Here is a 19,552-nt window from a genome sequence, read left to right as displayed (position 1 = left end):
AGTGTATACATTCACCATGTTTATCATTTCCTCCTTGAAGGACATTTAAAACACTTTTTAAATATTTTATTTATTTCTAGAGAGAGTGAGGAAGCAGAAAGGGAGGGAGAGAAACATGGATTGGCTGCCTCTCACGTGCCCCCAACCGGGAGCCCAGGCCTGTGCCCCGACTGGGAATCGAACCTGCGATCTTTCAGTCTATAGGCTGGTGCTCAGTCCACTGAGCCACACCAGCCAGGGCTGTGTTTTTATTTTATAAATTTAAAAAATTGGTCTGAGAGAGATGGAGGGAGGGAGGGAGAGAGCTAGAGAGAGAAAGGAACGTGGGTTTATTGTTCCACTTACGCATTCATTGGTTGATTCTTTTATGTGCCCCAACCAGGGATCGAACCCACAACCCAGCATATCTGGACAACACTCTGCAACCATCTGCGCGGCCCAGCCAGGGCAACGTTTGTGTGCTGCCCCCACCGCTGCCGCAGTCTTTGGTGGTTGTGAATAAAGCTGCTGTAATAAATTATGCAGATTTTATTGTGAACATGTGTTAACTTGATAGGGTATATATACCTACGAGTGGGATTGTTGGGTCAGTCATTTGTTAAATAACATCTTTATAAAAATTGCCGTACTTCTCCTGAGTGGCTTCATCGTTTTGTATTTATACCAGCACTCTGTGCGAATTTTAGTCAGTGTTTGGTATTACAGTCTTCCCTCGCTTATCGCGGGGCTTCTGTTCTAGACGCACCCCGCCCCCCCCCCCCCATGGTAGGTGAAAATCCGCGAAGTAGGAACCTTACATCTATTTTAGTATTTGTATATATTTTAAGGCTTTGTAAACCCTTCCGCCACACTTATAAACTGTTCCCACTCCCTTATTAACCTTTTCCACACTTTATAACCACTACTTATGTTCTTAAACATATTCTACACTCTTAAACCTACGTCACTTTAACAACATGCTTATACAGTACCGCAAAACCCCGCGATATAGCAAAAGATGTGCGATAAATAATTAAATATAATATTTAAAAAACCCCGCGATTAGTGAGCCGCGCTCCTGAGAGGGACTGCTGTACCCTCTCTTTTCCTTCAGACGTCCTCAGGGGCGCGCCGGGCCTCGGTTTCTCAGCACGGCTTCGGTTTGCCCTCCCCCCGGCTAATGGGGGCGGTCTCCCCACGCGCGGTGTGCTGTCTCTGCGTCTTCTGGAGCGAAGTGGTGGTTCAGTCTTCGCTCGTTTTTAAAAAAATTGTTATTGCTGAGGGTCCGAAGTTCTCTTTCTGTATTCTGGAAACACGTGCTTTGTCAGACTGTGACTTACAGGTATTTCCCCCCAGTCTGTAGTTTCTCTGAACAGTGTCTTGCAGAGCAAAAGTTTTAAAGTTTTGATTAAACTCAGTTTACAGGTTTTTAAACTTTTATATATTCTACTGTTGGTGTCCTGCCTAAAAAAAAGTTTTTTCCTAAACTCAGGTCACAAAGATTTTTTCATTTTTTGTTCTAAAAGTTTTATAGTTCCAGGTTTTACTTTTATATCTGAGATTGTTTTCATTTCCTAAGGTATGGGATACTGAACGAGGTTCACTTTTTTGCATATGGGGATGTAATTGTGATAATACCCTTTGCCGAGAAGAGTACTTTTTCTCCGCTGAATTAATTTTGCACCTCTGCCACCCATCAGTCGACCGTGTTTATATGGGCCTCCGCACTGTTGTCCCATTGGCCTGCGTGCCTGCCCTTTGACTGGTGGCACACTGTTTGAACCCGTACCTTAACGTACAGTGAGTCTTAGAGTAGAGCGGTGTGCGTCTTCCAGGTCTGACCTGGCTCTTCTGGCCCCGTTCGACATCCCCCTTTATCCGTCTTTTGGTCTGTTTGTATCATATGGACTCATCGATCATTACTTTATTGCTGTCATTTATTTTGTTGCACAGATTGTCCCAGGCCTGGCCAGTGGGAGGAAGATCTGCTCTCTGAACATTTCCTTCCCTTCTGGCACAATAAGATGTTCCAGGATCCCCTTACCCGTTTCCTCTCCTAGCCCTGCACCAGCCATTTCTCCAAGGACACTTTGTCCCTTTTACTGGTTAACGGTGTGTAGAAACCGAGATCCGGGAGCTGGGAGTGCTCAGTCGTTGTGGGGTTGTCCTTACATCAAGGCCCCCCTCACTGGGCAGAGCCAGGAGTCAGTGAGTGTGTGTGCGCGCAGACGTGTGTACACACGCCTGCATTTCTGGTTCTCTTGAAAAGCACGAGTTCATCCTGTTACCATCAGCTTCTCTCCAGCAGCAGAGCACTCTTGCTAGGCTCTCCCTCTCGGCATCTGCGGCTCTTCCACGCAGGGCGTTCTGCGCTCCTTTATGGTGTGCGCCCAGACAGTCCGTCCCTTTTTGCTTCTGAGTTTCATTTCATCGGCTGGATGTGCCGCATTTTAGGGAGTTGCCCGAACGTCCCCCTAAGATCACAGTACTGTTTTACATTCCACCAGCAGCGCGTCGGAGTTCTGGTTCCTCTGCATTATTGCCAGACCTTGGTATTGTCAGTCTTTTAATTTTATACTTTTGTAACAGGTACGTTGTGATATCTCACATGGTTTTGATCTGTGATCCAAATTAAAAATTTTAGATTTTTTTTTCCTTTTTCAGTTACAGTTTATATACCATATTAGTTTTGGGTGTACAACATAGTTGTTAGGCATTCTATAGCCTACCAAGTGACCACCCGGTAAGTCTGGTACCCACCTGGCACCGCAGTTATTGCAACATCATCAACTGCATTCCCTGGGGGGCTTCTAACTGGCAGCTTGTACTTCTGAACCCCGTCCCCTTTGCACCCAGCCCCGCAAAGCCCCTCCCAGGTGACCGTCCTCACAGTGGCCTCTGTACCTGAGTTTGTTTCTGTTTCATTTGCTTTTTAAGATTCTACATATAAGTGAATTCATATGGTATTTGTCTTTCCCTGTCATTTAACGTAGTGCCCTCTGCGTCCGTCCACGCTGTTGCAAACGGCAAGGTTGCCTTCCTTTTTCTGGCACTTGTAAACCTGTTCCCTGCTGTCTTGTATCACAGATTTGTAAGAATTTGAATGCACTTTAGGAGTTTCCTTTCAAGTTAAATCTTTTTAATGGTTATTCTTTAATAAAGTTGTTGGAAAAAACTGTTGGATTCCTGCTGTCGGGTCACCAGTGACTCTGGCAGACAGGGCGAGGGCACTCTTAAGCACACACGAGAGGGTCATGTTCTAAAAGGGCCTCTGAGCAGCTTGCTGCGCGTGGCTTCCCTTACGGCCGTCCCTCGTCTGCAGGCAGAGCGTCGTGGAATCTAGTGCCGCAGTCCTTGGGCGCTGTGGTGTTTTAGCAGGCCTCACCCCCCCCCCCCCCCCGCCCCGGGGTCCCCTCTGGGGGTAAGTGTTGGCTGTTGGGGCAGGTTTCAGGGCGGGTGATGGCGTGGTGTGCGGGGGCTACAGGCCCAGAGCGGTGGGGTGATCATTGCTTCCCGTGTCTGCCATGTCATACTGAGAACTTTCTTTTTTATCTCTACCAAGCCAAACTAGCGAGACGCAGTCAAGAACGAGACAATCTTGGCATGCTGGTCTGGTCGCCTAATCAGAATCTATCGGAAGCAAAACGTAAGTTTTAGAGTTTTTTGCTTTCTTACCTACTGCCGAGTTTTAAATGCGCTTTGTAGCTAAAAGTCCCCACAGATACTACAGTTCTCTTACATTTGTCAAATAAGTGATTTCAAGAGTTTGAAAGTGTGTATTTCTTCACTGTGGCCTGTCATGAAGTTTGGGGATTTTTGACCTGTGGGTTCACAATCCACTTTTTTCAAAACGCTGTACAAGCGAATACTGTTGTAACCAGGAGGAAAGGCTTAGAGTGGAACGAGAATTATCATGCAGCTGGGAATTTATAGGTTCATAAAGATGGCGAGTTGAACACATTTCTAATTTGAAAGACTACAAAGGTCAAATGTGTGTTATTGGAATGTGCATTATAATGCAAGACTTCAGCCTAGCTAGAAGTAAAGCTTTGGAACTGGCTCTTTGTTTGATGTATTTAAAATCTTATGAGGATGCATATTCTGAGCTAACCTGGATTTGCATGTGGGCGGGGAGGGGGGGCGGGTAGAGTAGGTGTCCTAAAGCCATTGGTGATGTTAGTTGTATTTTTAGAGTTTGCTTGTTCTGCTTTTTTGCTTCATCTACTCAAATAATTTTGTATATATTACCATAGTCTTTGCCATTTTCAATTTTTATTTTCTTTATAACTTAAAAGAGAGAAGAAAAACTAAATCCCCTTTTGAGAATTTTTTAGTGGAGGTCTATGGATGGAATAAATGGGGATTTGTGAACCAGAAATTCACCTGCAGAGGTTTTTGGTATATGTGCATTAGTCTGGAGAAGGGACATTGGGTTTTCAAAAGGTTCCCCCCTCGCCCCCCGCAAAGTTATGATCCGGGCTTTAAAAAAGCCACCAGTAGTAAATGTTCATCAGGAAACTGTTAAATTGGGAGTTGAGGCTAGAACTCTTGGGCTTTGATCAGGATTTCCCACATTATGTTTTGCGGCGTTAAAATAGGTGATAACAGATTATGCCAAGTAAGTGTGAAGATGATGCATATTAAATATCCTCTTGTAAACTCAGCCTCCGTGCCAGCATTCTAAGCTGTAAGGAGCTCATACGGTAGATTTCGTTGTTTCATGTTTAATTCTGGCCAAGAAGAATCTTTTTTTGGTACAGTACCTCCCTGGAACATGGGAAATTCAATTACTCTCAGTAAAGCTAACTTTAGCAATAATCTCAGTATAATCTGATTTAAGAGCACTTTAATTTCACCTCCAACGGGCGGTTGCTCGGTGAGTTGATAGCAGAGAACAGAACAGCAGAAGGAAGTGTATCAGCACCTCTGAGGCCTTTGCGGTGCTGGGAGGGCCTTTCAAGTAGCCCCTCGCCTCTGAGCTCTTGCAGAGAGTGACAGAGGCAGTCCCTTCCATTTTTGAGCGTGTTCTTTCTAGCGGCTGAGCACCTGCCTGCCTGGAAGGCTTTTTCCCCTGAACTCTGCTAAACAAGCCCGCTCCGCATGCGTCTCTGAGATGCTGCCCTCCTCCCTCGCTCTCTGCTGTCCCAGCCAAGTGAAGCCTGCCTGAGGTTCGTTAGATGGCTTGGCGTCGGGCTCTGTCACCTCTGCTGCCCTCCTGGGTACATTGCAGTCTGTCATAATACCCATTTTAAGTGACGGTGGCCAGAGTGGAAGTCTGAGAATAGTGAGCTCTTGTCGAGCTTGTGTGCCCAGCATTGTGCGGAAGTGCTTTCCGTGCGCCTGGGTCATTTCGTCTTCACAGTGACCCCGGGTGAAGTTTCTGTCCCTCTTTTATGGACAGCGCTCCACCTGTCAGACAGAGGGTGTGACGCGCACAGGCAGAGCGGTGGAACGGCCCAGGTCTGCGGACTCCTCCCCGGCTGGTGCTCCAGACGCGTCTCTCAGGAGGGCTGCGATCGTTCAGTGCCGGTTCCTCTGTCTATCAGCCGTGGTCCTGGTACTGCTGGTCACGGCTGCGTTAGCGCCTCCTGCTGTTGTACTCCTGTTGGCGTCTAGGGAGTCAGAATTTAATCTTAGCGGTCTTATTTTTTCCAGACCTTGAAGAAAAGAGCAGAATATGACAACTTAATAGATTTTAAACAATGGTATTGCCTAAAGCAAATTTGCAGTTTTAATAGAAGTCCTGCCCGTAATGGTTAAAACTTTAAAAAAGCAACCTAAAAGTATTACTTAGTATATTGCTGAAAGCTCAGAAGACACAGAAGAGTATAAAGAAACAGTTCACGTGTTATTCCATTATCCGCGGTAACTGCTAAATGTTTGGGGATGTTTCTCCAATCCCCCCCTCCCCCAGTCCCCCTGTACACGCTTATGGAAGTAAGATGAGGGATTTCTGTGTATGGAAGTCCTCACTTGATACCAGCGACAGGACCTGGGGAACGTGACTTTAAGTGCAGCAGCGCAGCCTGGCGACACCAGCGTTACCCCGGCTGCTTGACGTGGACAGGGGTTAAGTCCCTCCAGCCTGGTTCCCGTACCCAAAACATCACTTAACTTTTAAACGAAGACCCCAAACATTTCTAATATTAAACGTTGAAGTAAATGTGAGCTATACAGACATCTAAGAAAGATGAGTAAAAACGAGGGAATGATTTTCTAACCTGCTGACTCTGGTTTAGGGTCACAGGTGGCTGGAGCCTCTCCTGGCGGCTCAGGGTGCCTGGTGAGACCGCCCTGGGTGCCCGCCCATCGCACCGGAGAGTAGACACGCCGTTCCCCGCCCGTGCACGGCTCTGTGATGGGGGAGGGACCCAGAGCCCCGGAGAGAGCCCAGGCAGGCACGGGGGCACCAGACACACGCCGCAGACAGGGGCCCCAACTGGGAATCAGTTACTGCCCCACCCCCACTGTCCCACCCCCATCAGCATTATAACAAAATGATGTTATCTGAGGACCTGCGTTATTTGTCTGTGCGTTGTCTTCCTGAGCAGTGACCTGGGCATTTCCCGTGTTGTTAAAACCTCACGTACACGTGATAACCACTGTGTAATGTTCTATCATACGGATGTATCAGTGTATTTGACCATTCTCCTGGAGAACGTTTAGGTTGCTTCAAATTTGTTGCTTGTGTAGAAGAAGGCTGTGGTGATAAACGAGCCATAGAGCTTTGTCCTCTGTTTGGTTCTTGTTGTTTCCTGGTGTTCGGAGCACTTGCTCAGGGTGTTTCCCTAGGAGTGGAACTGCGGGTTGATGGGAATTTGTTCACCTGCTCACGTGCGCGTGCGGGTCTGCTCGGTAGGTACCGATCTGTGGACTAGTAGTCTGATCATAGGCCTGCAGATGTAATGACTGTGTTCATGCAAACTCCCCCACGTCGTTGGTTGTCTGCCACCGATCACTGCCCCAGGGCACAGGCAGGAAAGAAGTCTGTTCTGCCTGCCTTCTTGGTCTTGAAAGGACGTGAAAGTCCCCCTATGCCCACCTCCAGCCGCGCCCCCGTCCCCCTCCCTCTGGGCACCACCTCACTGCTGTCTGTGTCCGTGGGTCATGCGTGTTTGTTCCGTGGCTAATCCCTTCGCCCTCTTTTGTCCAGCCCCCATGCCCTCCATCTGACAGCTGTCAGTCTGTTGTCCCGTGTGTCCACGCCTCTGGTTCATTTTGTGTGTCCGTTTATTTTGTTCATTAGGCACTTGTCATATGGTGCTGGCTAATTTCCCTTGGCGTGAAAATGTCCAGGCCCATCCATGCTGTCACTAACGGTGAGGCTTCCTTCCTTTCTCCGGCCACGCAGTCTTGCGCTGTGTGAATGTCCCACGGCTGTCTTATCCCCTTGTCTGCTGACGGGCACCGGGGCTGCTTCCACGTCTGGGCGACTGTAAATGCTGCAGTGAATATAGAGGTGCATGTACTCTTTCAAGTTAATAAGGCCATACTGCCCTGAATGCATCCAATCTCGTTGAAGTAGTGTTTTGGGGTTCTTAGGATATATTCCCAGAAGTGGGACCGCTAGGTCAAAAGGCAGTTCCATTTTTATAATTTTTTGAGGAACCTCCATACGGTTTTCCACAGCGGCTGCACCAGTCTGCCTTCCCACCAACAGGGCACCAGGGTTCCCGTTTCTCCGCATCCTCGCCAGCACTTGTTGTTTGTTGATTTGTTGACGATGGCCGTTCTGACAAGTGTGCGTGGTATCTCATTGCGGTTTTAATCTGCATCTCTCTGATGGCTAGTGATGCTGAGCATCCTCTCCTGTGCCCATGGGCCCTCTGTGTGTCCCCCTTGGAGAAGTGTCTATTCAGGTCCCTTGCCCATTTTTAAACTGGGTTGTTTATCTCCCTGGTGCTGAGCTGTAGAAGTTCTTTATACACTTTAGAAACTGACCCCTTGTCTGATGTGTCATTGGCAAATATGTTCTCCCACCGAGTGGGCTGGGTCCCTTTTCATTTTGGTGATGGTCTCCTTTGCTGTGCAGAAGCTTTTTAGTTTGATGTGGTCCCATTGGTTTATTTTTTCCTTTGTTTCCCTTGCCCTGGGAGGTATATTGGCAGAAATATTGCTACTAGAAATGTTTGAGATTTTACTGCCTATGTTTTCTCCCAGGATTTAAAAAGAAAAAAGAACTTGGTAATTTTTAAAAGACCCTCTTTAGTTACTGAAAGGAGATTTTTTGCATGATTGACATTCACAGCTCTCAAATTCCCAAACCTCAAAGTGCATTTCTTCTTGCTTCTTTGGATTTGATATTGTCATATCTGTTCAATACTAAAACCTTAAAAATGTGCTTGTTGATGTGATTTTTATCACATTAAAAAGGGGAAAATTATCAAACCCATGCTTTTTACACATTAAGATTCTGCTTTAATTCATTGATTCTCAAAACTGGCCCATTCTATTCCCCTGGAAGTATTCAAGAAACAAATCAAAACCATCTAGAATGCAGTTGATTCTTTCCTTGATGTGTTTGTTTTCTGAAAACTCACCAAGCTATGTCCTTCTGTGTGTGCCTTTCTCTATGCCCATCATACTTCATGAAAACTTTACATACACACACGGCATATGTATACATGCATGTGTGCCTATGCATGACAAACACATGTGCACACACGCATGTTCACACACACACACAAAGCAGGGTGGAGCCCAGGAGCCGGAGACTGAAAGTGCAGCTGCGCTGGCCCGGACCCCCAGTGCTGCTCGCAGCCCTCGGCCAGTTCTTGCTGAACTAACTCTGTGCTTCTGAGCTGCGCTGTTGACCTTGAGTTGAATCTCACAAACGCTGAGGAAGGAATTAATTTTGAAAATACTTACATACGCGTGTTTCACTTCCTCTGCTACCTTGTGGAGGATTGGACAGGATATCTGACCTTACTCTGGTTTTCCAGGCGCAGGTCTAGCCTGCTGGTCCCTGATACAAACCCAGGGCCGGCACGGGGTCCCGGCTTCGTTCCGCAGCAGTGGCTGCGAGGCTCAGGCCAGATTGGCAGGGCTGGCCTCTCTCACTCTCTCACTGTCAGGGAAAGGTTGCCTTTGGTCACGGGGGAGGCAGACCTTGTTTGGAGCACGGCTCCCTTCCTAGCTCATATTGTACGAAACAAAACGGTGTGAGAGCAAACGGAATTATTACGAGGCTGCCGAGGGACTGAGTTATCGCCTAAGTTGACCTGCTGTGAGGGATTCAAGGGGATAGTGTGCCACTCACTGACTTTGTTCTTCTGCATGGGCTTTGGGCATTGTGGGCAAGACAGGCAGCTAACTGTTCCCATTAGTGGTAAGTAGATGTCATTCTAGCGACAGTCAGTTTTTAAAGTACGGAGGCCCTACATCTGCCTTTCTGGAGGATACACAAATGTATGCATTCTAGAAAAAAGGTGGAGGAATGCTCTGATCCTTTTTTAATTGGAAAATTTTTCCTTTATTGATTTTAGAGAGAGGAAGGGGGGGGAGAAAGGCATCAATTTGTTGTTCCACATATTCATGTATTCATTTGTTGTTTCTTGTATGTGCCCTGGACCAGGGATCGAATTCGCAACCTTGGTGCATTGGGACGACACTCTAACCTACTGGGTACTGGGCCAGGACTTAATAGAAACATTTTAAAAAAAGATTTTATGTATTTATTTTCAGAGAGAAAGGAAGGGAGAGAGGAAGAGAGGGAGAGAAACATCGGTGTGTGGTTGCCTCTTGTGTGCCCCCAACTGGGGCCCTGGCCCACAACCCAGGCCTGTGCCCTGACTGGGAATCCAACCGGCGACGCTTTGGTTCGCTGGTCGGCGTTCAGTCCACTGAGCCACACAAACCAGGCAGAAACATTTTTAAATGCAGCACACAAAACTGTTTAGATTTAACATTAGAAAGTCTTAAAGCCCTGGCCAGTGTGGCCCTCTTGGTTGAAGTGTCCTGTAAACTGAAAGGTTGTGGTGGGATCCCTGGTCAGGGCACGTGCGGGAGGCAACCAGTCAGCGTTTCTCTCTCCCTGCCTCTCCCTCTAAAAGCAATGAAAAAACATGGCCTTGTGTGAGCATAAAAGACCAAAGCTTTAAAAATTACACATACAGCTCTGGCCAGTGTTGTTCAGTTGGCTGGAGCATTGTCCTGTAAACCGAAGGATCGCAGGTTCGAACCCTGGTCAGGGCACATACCTAGGTTGCGGGTTCAGTCCCTAACCCCAGTCAGGATGCGTGCGAGAGGCAACCAATCAGTGTTTCTCCCTCCCTTCCCCTCTCTAAAGCCAATAAGCATGTCCTCAGGTGAGGATCAAAAACAAATCACTCAGGCAGCGTTAGCCGGGGAAGACACTTCTAAGGTCAAACTAGGCCCCCTTAGACTGACCAGGAAGCGGGCAGAGGCGGAGTGGGGCTTCCCCGTAGTCACAGGATTGATGCTGGACGGAGGGGCGGCCGACAGGTGCAGAGCAGGCAGGAGTGGGTGCCAGGGCCGCAGTGACTGTGTGAGGCGTGGCAGGGCGCCCGTGTTTCTCATGTCCACCCGGTCTGACTGTGAGACGGCTGGATTGGGTGGCATCACTGGGTGCCAGCGGCAGGGGGGAGCTGCTTCTGCAAAGGGGGATTTTAACAGAACTACATTTTCATAAAGAAAGTGCACTGTGTTTCTGACTAGGAAGGCCTGGTTCATTGTATTCTGCTCTGGCAGGGTCTCCGTGGCTTATCCCGTTTCTCGTGCCCTCTTTTCCCTGAAGATACTCAAGGGGCCCCTGAAGTTAACTGCGGTAATAGTTGTGCCCACCAGGAGGCGTAGTTGTTTTATTTAAGTGATTTAAGCTCCTTTTGATTCTGAGTTACAGTGATAACGCATTTCTTCTTATGGGAAGGAGAGGCCACGATACATGTTATTATATTCTTGAAGAAAACTTGGCTCGCTCAGTCTGAGTTGTGAGAGAGCTTGGGGCCGTGTTCCTTTGCAGCACCTAACGCCACGGCGGGTGCTGTGATGATAAACATTTTTAAAGCGGTGTGAAAGCTGCGGCTCTGTCCCCAGCCCACCTTCCGGCCTCAGCCTCCCGCTCGGCCCGCCGGAGCGCGCGGGTCACGGGCAGGGGGGCGCGTCAGGGTCCCTGTGGCCGTTTCGTCGGCATTCCCCCTTGTTTGCAGTTTGAGACTCTCGCCTGTGGTGCTAAGGGCACGTAGCTCATTGGGTTGAAGCGTGACTGTAGCAACAAGTGAAGCCCTGCTCCCTTGCGTTTCCGCCACGTCCTTCGTCAGCCACAGGGGTGTTTTCTTAACCCACCCCAGCGAGGTAGGCTGTGTTGGTGGGCTTTGCCCAGCTTCCTGCCCTGGACCTGTTCTGTCTGAAGTGGCCTTCTCCCCCGGTCCCCCCTCCTCAGGAGATAGGGGAGCGGAGATGGAGGCGCAGCGCCATGGGTCCTGGCGTCAGACACTCGGAGTTGACGAACGTCCGAGTTCTGCTGCTTACCAGCTGTGTGATCCTGGCCAAGTCACCTGACTCCTCTGAGCCTCAGTTACCTCACTGGTAAATGAAAGCGATAATAGAATTATTGGAGAGGATTAAAAGGATAATCCTTGTAAAGAGCTTAGAATTCTCAAATGCTAGCTACTGTTATTACTTAATCAGTGTTACTGTTGAATCTTTGGGAAGCTTTTCTTGATCCTTCATCGTCATCATCACCGTTCCCTGATTATTTTGCATTCCTGTGCTCACCTACATCTATACTGTTATTAATGTGTTCACGTTCTCTTCTGGCGCCTGTGTGTTGTCCCAGCTGCTGAAGGCGGTCAGCTTGGGTCCCTCCTGTACCTCAGCCTGCTCCTTGACACGGCGGTCTGTGTTTAGTAAGGGCAGCTCAGTAAGCGCGTGGCTGTGCCTTTAGGAATTTGTGAATTTTCCTTTTTGGTTACAGTTTCCATTCAGTATGATTTTGTATTGGTGTCAGGGTCAGCGTGGCGGTCGGACAGTCATGTGCTGTACACAGTGGTGCCCCCGGTACTCCCACACCCACCGGCCCCATCCGCAGCTGTTACGATATCATTCACTATCGTAAACGTTCTCAGCGTCTTACACGCACTCTACCTTTACGTGATGTTATCCTGCAAACGTAACTCACTCATCTGTGGTGTCCATGTTACGTTCTTGTCAAAAAAGCAAACGATGTGTATGGTCTTTGTATTTTTTAAAGACTCAGAGTGATGTCTCTTTCTCCATCGTAAGTTAAGATTAGGCAGTTTCGTCGGTGGTATCCATAGGAATTTTTAGGTTTTAAAGAGGAGTGCATTGTGTAATGACGGTGCCTTAAAGCAGGGCGCCCTCACCCCGGTTCTCCTGCTTCTGGCGGATGGCTGGGGTGTCAGCCAAGCCGCACAAGGCACGCCTGCTTCTTGCGCCCGGGTGGCCCGCTGGCCCGGACCCTGTGCACTGGGGAGGGCTGCCGGGTGCCGAGGGCCAGGCCCTGGGGACGGTCTGGCATTTCCTTAGGCCATGTGGACTTCGCTCCTGGCCCCATCACATCTTCCTGAAAGACTCTGCGTCCTGTGGCTCCCGCCCTGAGTGGGACAGACTCCAGAGGCAGAATCGAGACCTTTGGTGCCAGAGACAGGGCAGTGCGAGTGAGTCCCCAAGGACCCCCGCCTCCTTTGCCTCAGAGCAGCCGTCCTGTAGCCCGTCCTTCCCTCGCTCCTTCCTGCTTCGTCTTCATCCGCGTGCTGGCCATCTCGTCGTCTCTTGTTTTCATGAGGACAGGTGGGAGTGGGTTTTGTCTTCGTTTTGCTTAAGGAGACCACTTGGGAGGTTTTGGAAAATTCATACTCCGATGTCCCTCTTGTCTTACCAGCAGCTGCGGGCATACTCTGTAAAGGAGGGGGTGGGCGCGGGGGATTCTAGAAACGGAGGTGCGTAGCATGTCCCCTGCTTATTAAAGGGAAGAAGAGCTCAGGGCAGTGCCGGGTGGGAGGCAGCGTTGTTTGCTGGCCCCAAACACGCACGGCGTGAGGAGGTGGCAGAGGGGCTCCCGCTGGCCTGTCCCTTGCATGCTGGGCTCCTGTCGAGAGCGCCTCCTGGGAAGGTCAGGCACTGCCAAAGGTGCCAGTGAGGGCCGGGCACCACTGCCCACGGGCTCACCGATCCGGAGATGGGCCAGGGTCTGACCTGGGTCTGGCTCACCACAGCCCTGACCTGTGCTGCCCTCGAACTGGCTGGAAAAGATCCTAAAGCGCCGTCAGTGCGCATAGTGCAGCCCCCCAGCGTTCAGCCAGCAGATGCTTGTCACACCTCTGCTGGGCACCGGGGACAGTGGAAAGAGTGGGAAAGTGTGTTTTCCTAGTGGGTCTCAGGTGGTAATGCTTTCACAGTTGCCCGGCTCCCCATGTACTAAGTTACTTTGTCACCCCTTCAAGGACCTGGCAGGTGTTCCAAGGGACTTCCCTAGGTAGTGTGACGGGGTTCTTGCTCCCTTCGCTGCAGACTTGAGTCCCCAACAAGGCCTCCAAGGAAATCTATAGGAGGGTGATTTTACAGGCCGCCTCAGGAGGACTGCCTTGCTGCGTGCACCGGGCAGGTGCTGCTTCCGACAGTGCTGCAGCCCTCAGAGCCCAGTGTTTTTGTCTGTTTTACTGCTCATTGTTATGTTAAAAACAAGAGGAGACCAAAATCTAGAGCATTCAGAGGATGCTTTTGTGGCCCTAAGTCTTCCAGTTACAGTTGTTGGCTGAGTATGATTGGCCACAACGGGGACAGGCTTAGTGAGTGAGCGGGGTCACTGAGGTGGCAGAACCACTCGGCAGAGACCCCTGCCCGAGAGCCGCGGGCTGGACGGGCCCCGCAACACGTGGTCAGCCTGTGTGGTCACTTGCTCAGACGGCATGCGAGTGGCTGGTGACCGCGCGCTGCGCTGAGCCCGGGCCGCAGAAGCTGGGTTTGCTGGCTGTGCGCTCACCGAGTGGGTGTTCGGGGAAGCCCCTGGAGCAGACCCTCCCGGGTGGCCCTCAGCTCGCCCTCGGGCTTCTCTCTTGCCCTCAGCGATCTCAGCGTGAGCACCCTCGTCACAGCGCTGTCATCTCCGGCCCGAGCCCACTGGCGCCTGCGTCCTGTCCGGGTGAACGCCAGGCCCCCTCACCAGCTGGGCGGCCTCCCTTCACACCCACTGTTTTTAGAACCTTAGGACACGTGTCTTGTCTTTGGCATAATGCACACCATTGGGAAGTAATAAGCGAAGGTCACACTCAGGAGTAATTTCTCGCTCATTTTTAAAACCCTTTCGGTTTGAGTCACAGCGAGGGCAGCAGTCAGTCTGTGAGCACCCGACGGGGAAGGAGCTGGAACGCGAGCATCTGTGCGCTGGTTGCTGCTGAAGGTGCCTTTTCCTCCATCGGGAGGTTTTCCCCTGTTACAGTACGTGCTCCTGGAAGAGCAGGCTGCCACCTCCTCTCCTGCGCGGGGCGCCAGTTACCCACAGGGGCCGTGGCTGTGGCCGGCCCGGGGGCCCTGAGCTCACTGGTGTTCTGTCGTGGCCTGTCCGGGTGACGGGGCAGGTGGGGCGTGGACCCCGTGTCCTCTCACTGCAGAGAGACTCGGGGCGGGGGGCGCCAGGGGCTGTGGGATTTCACTCCTATCGCCTGCGGTTCTGTGCTGTGGGTTGTTTCTGAGCTCGTGTTGCTGCTGTAATTTCTATGGGAAAGTCGCACACGAACATAAAGAAGTGCTGTAGGTCAGTGGTCTCTGGTTTTCCCGGGGGAAAAAACCTAGAAAAGCAGGTTCATCTCTGAGGGTGGCAGCTCCTGGGGGCTGAGGCAGCGTCCCCCGCTGTGGCCTTGCTGCATGAAAGCAAATACCAGGCAGTGGTTCCCATCACTCATCTCTTAGATTTTTAAAAACAAAGCAATAGGGCCCTTGTTCTTCAGCCTTGGCTAAGACTAATAACAAACCCCAATTTAATATTTCTTTTTACTTCTAAGTATTTTCCAGCATGTATCAAAGACATGCTTATCATAGGAAACAAGTAGAACCAAGCTTAAGAAAAGAATCACAATCTTGCCATCTAGTGATAAGTGCTGATCATGCTCGAGATTGTCTGCCTGTAGGATTGACTTACGTGGGACCCTCGGCGGCCGCCCCGCGACTCCGGCGGGCACCGCCGTGGCCGGCGCCGAGACCGCCCCGCCCCGGCCGCGCTCACCGGCCCGTCTTGTTTTTCAGTGGACGAGTACATCGCCATCGCCAAAGAGAAGCACGGGTACAACATGGAGCAGGTAACGACGGGGTTTTCTGCGGTTGTTAAACACTGGCCTTTAGAGCGGCCCGGTGAGTGGTTTGGTTCTGTGTGCGGAGCAGCAGCGCTTCCCCAGCAGCCGTTGGGGGGTTACCGGCAGCATCACACAGGCTCTGGTCCCTTCCCTGCCCCAGGTGAGTGTGGGGGGCCCGCGGCCCGGAGCCGGGGGCGCGCTGCGTCCCTGCGGGGCTGCGGTGTGGAGCGGCCCGTGGTGGTCGCCCCGGCGGGGACATGTGGCCTGCCGTGGCTGCGGGTGCGGGCGGCTTCCCTCTGGCGCCCGAGCGTTCCGTGTGCTGAGCCGCTTCCGGTAAAACTTGGCTCGGGCTTGCTTTCAACAGTCGTGCGGAGCCTGTCAATGAGAAAGCGTGAGATTTCTTTTCTCCAGAAGTGTGATGATTATCTTATCTCAGCCTCACTTCTAACTACTGTTTAAAAATAAGCTTAGTAAGTTGGAGTCTTGCTTTCCTTGGCATTGATCTAGATTTTACAACCTGTAAGTTACATTTTTTTTCCCCCATTTATCCTGGTAGTTTGAATTACTGAGGGCACAAGTAACTGAAATTATATAGAATTGGACTCTTTCTTCCAGCCTTGGCCTTATTTTTAATTATTCTACCCTGGTAGAACTGTTTAAAAAGCCAATTACAATAAGATAGCCAACAGTTCCAGAACCTTTCAAAGCAAGAAATATGTATACTTCTCCTTTTCCAACTCATGAACTTCACCAAGTTGCCCAGAAAAATGATCAATTCTTTATTTTATTTAGAAAGTGTAAATATTATTGGGCGATTGACTCTTAAATACACTTGTATGAATTTTTAAGAATTCTGATTTTCAAAAGTATGACCGTTTTCACTTCAGAGCTGTAATCCAGGCGTTTTCTCCGGAAGGTCTGTTCCTCACCCAGTTGTATAGCTTTTCCTTTTGTGCTGAAGAAAACTTTATACTTGTGTTTGTTGGGCAAAGGCACAACAAAGCAGTTGCGTGGTGTGATGACTCAGCCCCTCCTCTCCCATGTGAGGCATCAGCCTGTGACCCTGCCAGAGGGCAGGCTCTAGAGCCACTTCGGGCCCTGGGAGGACATTGACAAGTTGCGGGGTGTCCCAGGGCCCCCGCGCTCTCCTCCGAGGAGGGAGAATGGTGGGCCTTACCTCCTAGGGCTGTGGGACAAACGGTTAGTGCCCAGAAGGTCCCCTGTCTGTGACAGCCACCTTGGCAGTGTACGCAAGTGTGAAGATGCTCACCCCTTCTTCGTTTTGCCGACCTCATTTCCATTTTAATGTTGCGTTCACGCCTTCGGTCTAAAATTTCACTGATACTATTTTTCTAGGCTCTTGGGATGCTCTTTTGGCATAAGCATAATATTGAAAAGTCATTGGCTGATTTGCCCAACTTTACCCCCTTCCCAGATGAGTGGACTGTGGAGGATAGAGTCTTGTTTGAGCAAGCCTTTAGCTTTCACGGGAAGACTTTCCACAGAATCCAACAAATGGTAAGTAGAGCCTGCCCGCTGTTCCCCGCCCCCTTCCTCTGCAGTGTCCCTGAGGGACGGGGCGCCACCTGCAGACACGAGGGTCCCCGTCTCTAATGCAGCCCCCTTTAGGAAAAGAGCTCACCGTCAGTGCTCGCTGCTGGGGGGGCGGGGGGGGGGGCGCAAATGCTTCCCAATTCGAAGGCGGGGACCCCCCCCAGAAGATTAGTCTAGGGAGGGTCGTGGGTGGGTATTTGAGGAGGTGGGGGCCCCGTCTGCCTAGAAAAGGTTTGCTTATTTCTCACACCCTAAGGATGCTGTGTGAGGGACCGCTCCCGTGACGACTTAGTGATCGTCACATCGCACGTAGTGCTGAAAGGAAGGTTTTACATCGCCCGAGAGTTATGTCGGGAGCTTTTGTTTGGGAAACGGACTCACCCTGACCTGGCTCTGCGGCGCCTCATGGTCTCCGTTTCACGTGCAGTCTCGCGTGCTGATTGAACGCGTGGTGATGAGCGTTCTTTGATGAGTGGTTTCCTCGTTGGGGGCCTGACCGACAGCGCGTGTGCCCGGTGACAGGTGTCCTCACGGGCTGGGTTCCGAGCGGGTAGCGTTAGTCTGAAGCAGCTCGTTCTTTATGTTCAGCTCCCCGATAAGTCTATAGCAAGTCTGGTGAAATTTTACTACTCTTGGAAGAAGACGAGAACTAAGACCAGCGTGATGGATCGCCACGCTCGCAAACAGAAGCGCGAGCGGGAGGAGAGGTCAGTGGGCGTGGGGTGCGCGCTCCCGCTGGGGGCCACGCGGGGGGCGAAGCGGCGGCACCCCTCTGGGCGCCCCTCACAGACTCTTCACTCCCTGTCGCGAGCTGGGCGACCGCCCTGGGCCCCGCCGCCGGTCCCGCGGTCCGTAAGCTTCCGTTCTGAACGCGCGGACTTTCCCGCGTGTGCTTTCGTGCCCTTTAAGGGCGTCTCCTTGAACCAGAGGGGCCTCCGGTTTCCCGGGTTGCAGTTGTTGGCTGTGCGTGGCCGTGTCGGTGCGTTCCCCGCCCCTGGGCCCCTGGTCCGTGTGTGCGGAGCGGGGATCACGGCGGGTTGTCGTGGGAGGCGCGCGTCCGGGCCGGCTCGGTGCAGGGCCGCCCTCCGGGGTGCTCGGGCGGGCGGGGCGGGTCTCCGCTCAGGCCCCGCCCACCGGCCCCGCCCACCGGCCCCCGCCCCTGCCGAGGAGGCGCTTCCGGGCGGGGGTGGGCGGGGCGCCGCTCGGTATGAGGCTGGGTAGTAGGGGCGGCTTCTCCACATGGCGTTCGCACGTGCTCCAGAACGTGTCGTTATTATAACTGGGCCATAACTCGGCCGCATCTCAGCGGAGTGTGTGATGATTTCAAGAGGAAGAGTAAGCTGCGGGGACAGGCGGCGCTGAGGGGCGCGGCGGGAGATCCCAGGCCGCGGGCCCACGTGTGAGAGCGGGCGATGCCGAGGGCGCCGTGGACCTGGCGCGCCCGCGGCGTGCGGGGCCTCCTTGTAGCCGAGCGGCGCTGCGGCGGCTCTGGGCCGAACGGCCGTCTACGCCACGTGCCGGGCCGCGGGCACAACGCATGCGCGCACAGACGGCCTGTCGCGCGGAGCCCGACACGACGCCCCGGCGGCCGCTCTGCTGCCGCCTCCCGCGCGCCCCCCGCGCGCCCCCCGCCAGGTGTGGGCAGGAGCGCGGCCGGCTCGCTGCTCTCTGAGGCGCTTTCCTCAGCGGGACGCAGACCGCGCGGCGGTGGGGGCCCTGCCAGACCCCAGGGACCAGGGCGGCGGGCAGGCGCGCGCTCCTCAGTGCCGCTCCCACCCGCACGGAGCGGGCGGCTCTCCTTTTACCGAGAAACCCCGCGTGGGCGGGCGGATGGGCGCAAACGCGTCTGAGGCGCCGGGCAGCGCGCGCGTCCTTTCGGAGGTGAACCGCGCTGCCCCGCCCGGGAACGTGGGGGGCGTGGGTGTCGGGCGGCGTGTCGGGGAAGCCGTAGACCTGGCCTGGCAGGTGGGACCCTGTTTATGTTGTTGATTTGAATCATTTCGGCCAAGAGAACTGTGGGCTGGTGTTTTATTTTAATGTAAAAGCGCTTTTTCTCAGCAGTCGGGAAACACCCTGGCTCTGGGTCGGGCCGCCGCGAGGTCGGAGCGTTGTCTGGACTTGTGTGCCGAGTAGGGCGCGCGCAGAGCAGCCCCGCAGTGACTGTTTCTCGTTCCGCAGCGAGGACGAGCTGGAGGAAGCGAACGGAAGCAACCCCGCGGAGCTGGAGCTGGAGCAGAGCAAGGAGAGCAAGAAGGAGGTGGGTGTCCCCCTCGGCCGACGGACGGGCGCGGCGCTCCCCTCGGGCGCTGTCGGCGGGTTCGGGCCGTAGCAACCGCGGCCCGGCTTTGTGGAGCTTGGAACTGTGTGTGCCCAGAGAGCCGAGGAAAGGAGGGCTTTCTTAAAATTACATTGGATGGGTCATGCTATCAGTTGTCCTGAGTGTACCCCTTTGCCCCGCTCCACCCAGCACCCCCACTCCCTCAGGCGGTCCCCCCACCACTGTTCATGTCCGTGGCCGTGCATGTAAAGTTCTTTGGCTGCCCCCTTTCCTGCACTGAACTTGACATCCCCGTGGCTGTTCTGTGACTGCCTGTTTGTGCTTCTTGGTCCACCCCCTCGTCACCCACCCGCCACGTCCCCTCCCATCTGGCAGCCATCAAAACGCTGTCCGTACCCATGATTCTCTCTGCTGTTCTCTGTTTGGTTTTTTTAGATTCAATCGTTCACAGATACAGGTTTGTTTTGCCATT

At 52.4% G+C, this 19,552-nt stretch overlaps 1 protein-coding gene across 1 annotated transcript in view; it reads left to right on the top strand.

The window, feature by feature from the left end:
• The window catches only part of RCOR1 (REST corepressor 1), a 75,133-nt gene that overhangs the window by 44,418 nt on the left and 11,163 nt on the right, over positions 1 to 19,552 (top strand). The window contains exons 3-7 of the mRNA XM_090265621.1: positions 3,542 to 3,625; positions 15,202 to 15,254; positions 16,605 to 16,766; positions 17,391 to 17,509; positions 18,981 to 19,059. Coding sequence (XP_090121747.1) covers positions 3,542 to 3,625; positions 15,202 to 15,254; positions 16,605 to 16,766; positions 17,391 to 17,509; positions 18,981 to 19,059 — 497 coding nt within the window. The remainder of the gene's footprint in view (positions 1 to 3,541; positions 3,626 to 15,201; positions 15,255 to 16,604; positions 16,767 to 17,390; positions 17,510 to 18,980; positions 19,060 to 19,552) is intronic.

This window comes from Furipterus horrens, unplaced genomic scaffold (genome assembly GCF_987537825.1).
Source record: "Furipterus horrens unplaced genomic scaffold, mFurHor1.1.pri manual_scaffold_21, whole genome shotgun sequence".
Lineage (NCBI taxonomy): Eukaryota > Metazoa > Chordata > Mammalia > Chiroptera > Furipteridae > Furipterus > Furipterus horrens.
Note: the sequence above shows the minus strand (reverse complement) of the source record. Positions and strands in the feature narration are given on the sequence as shown.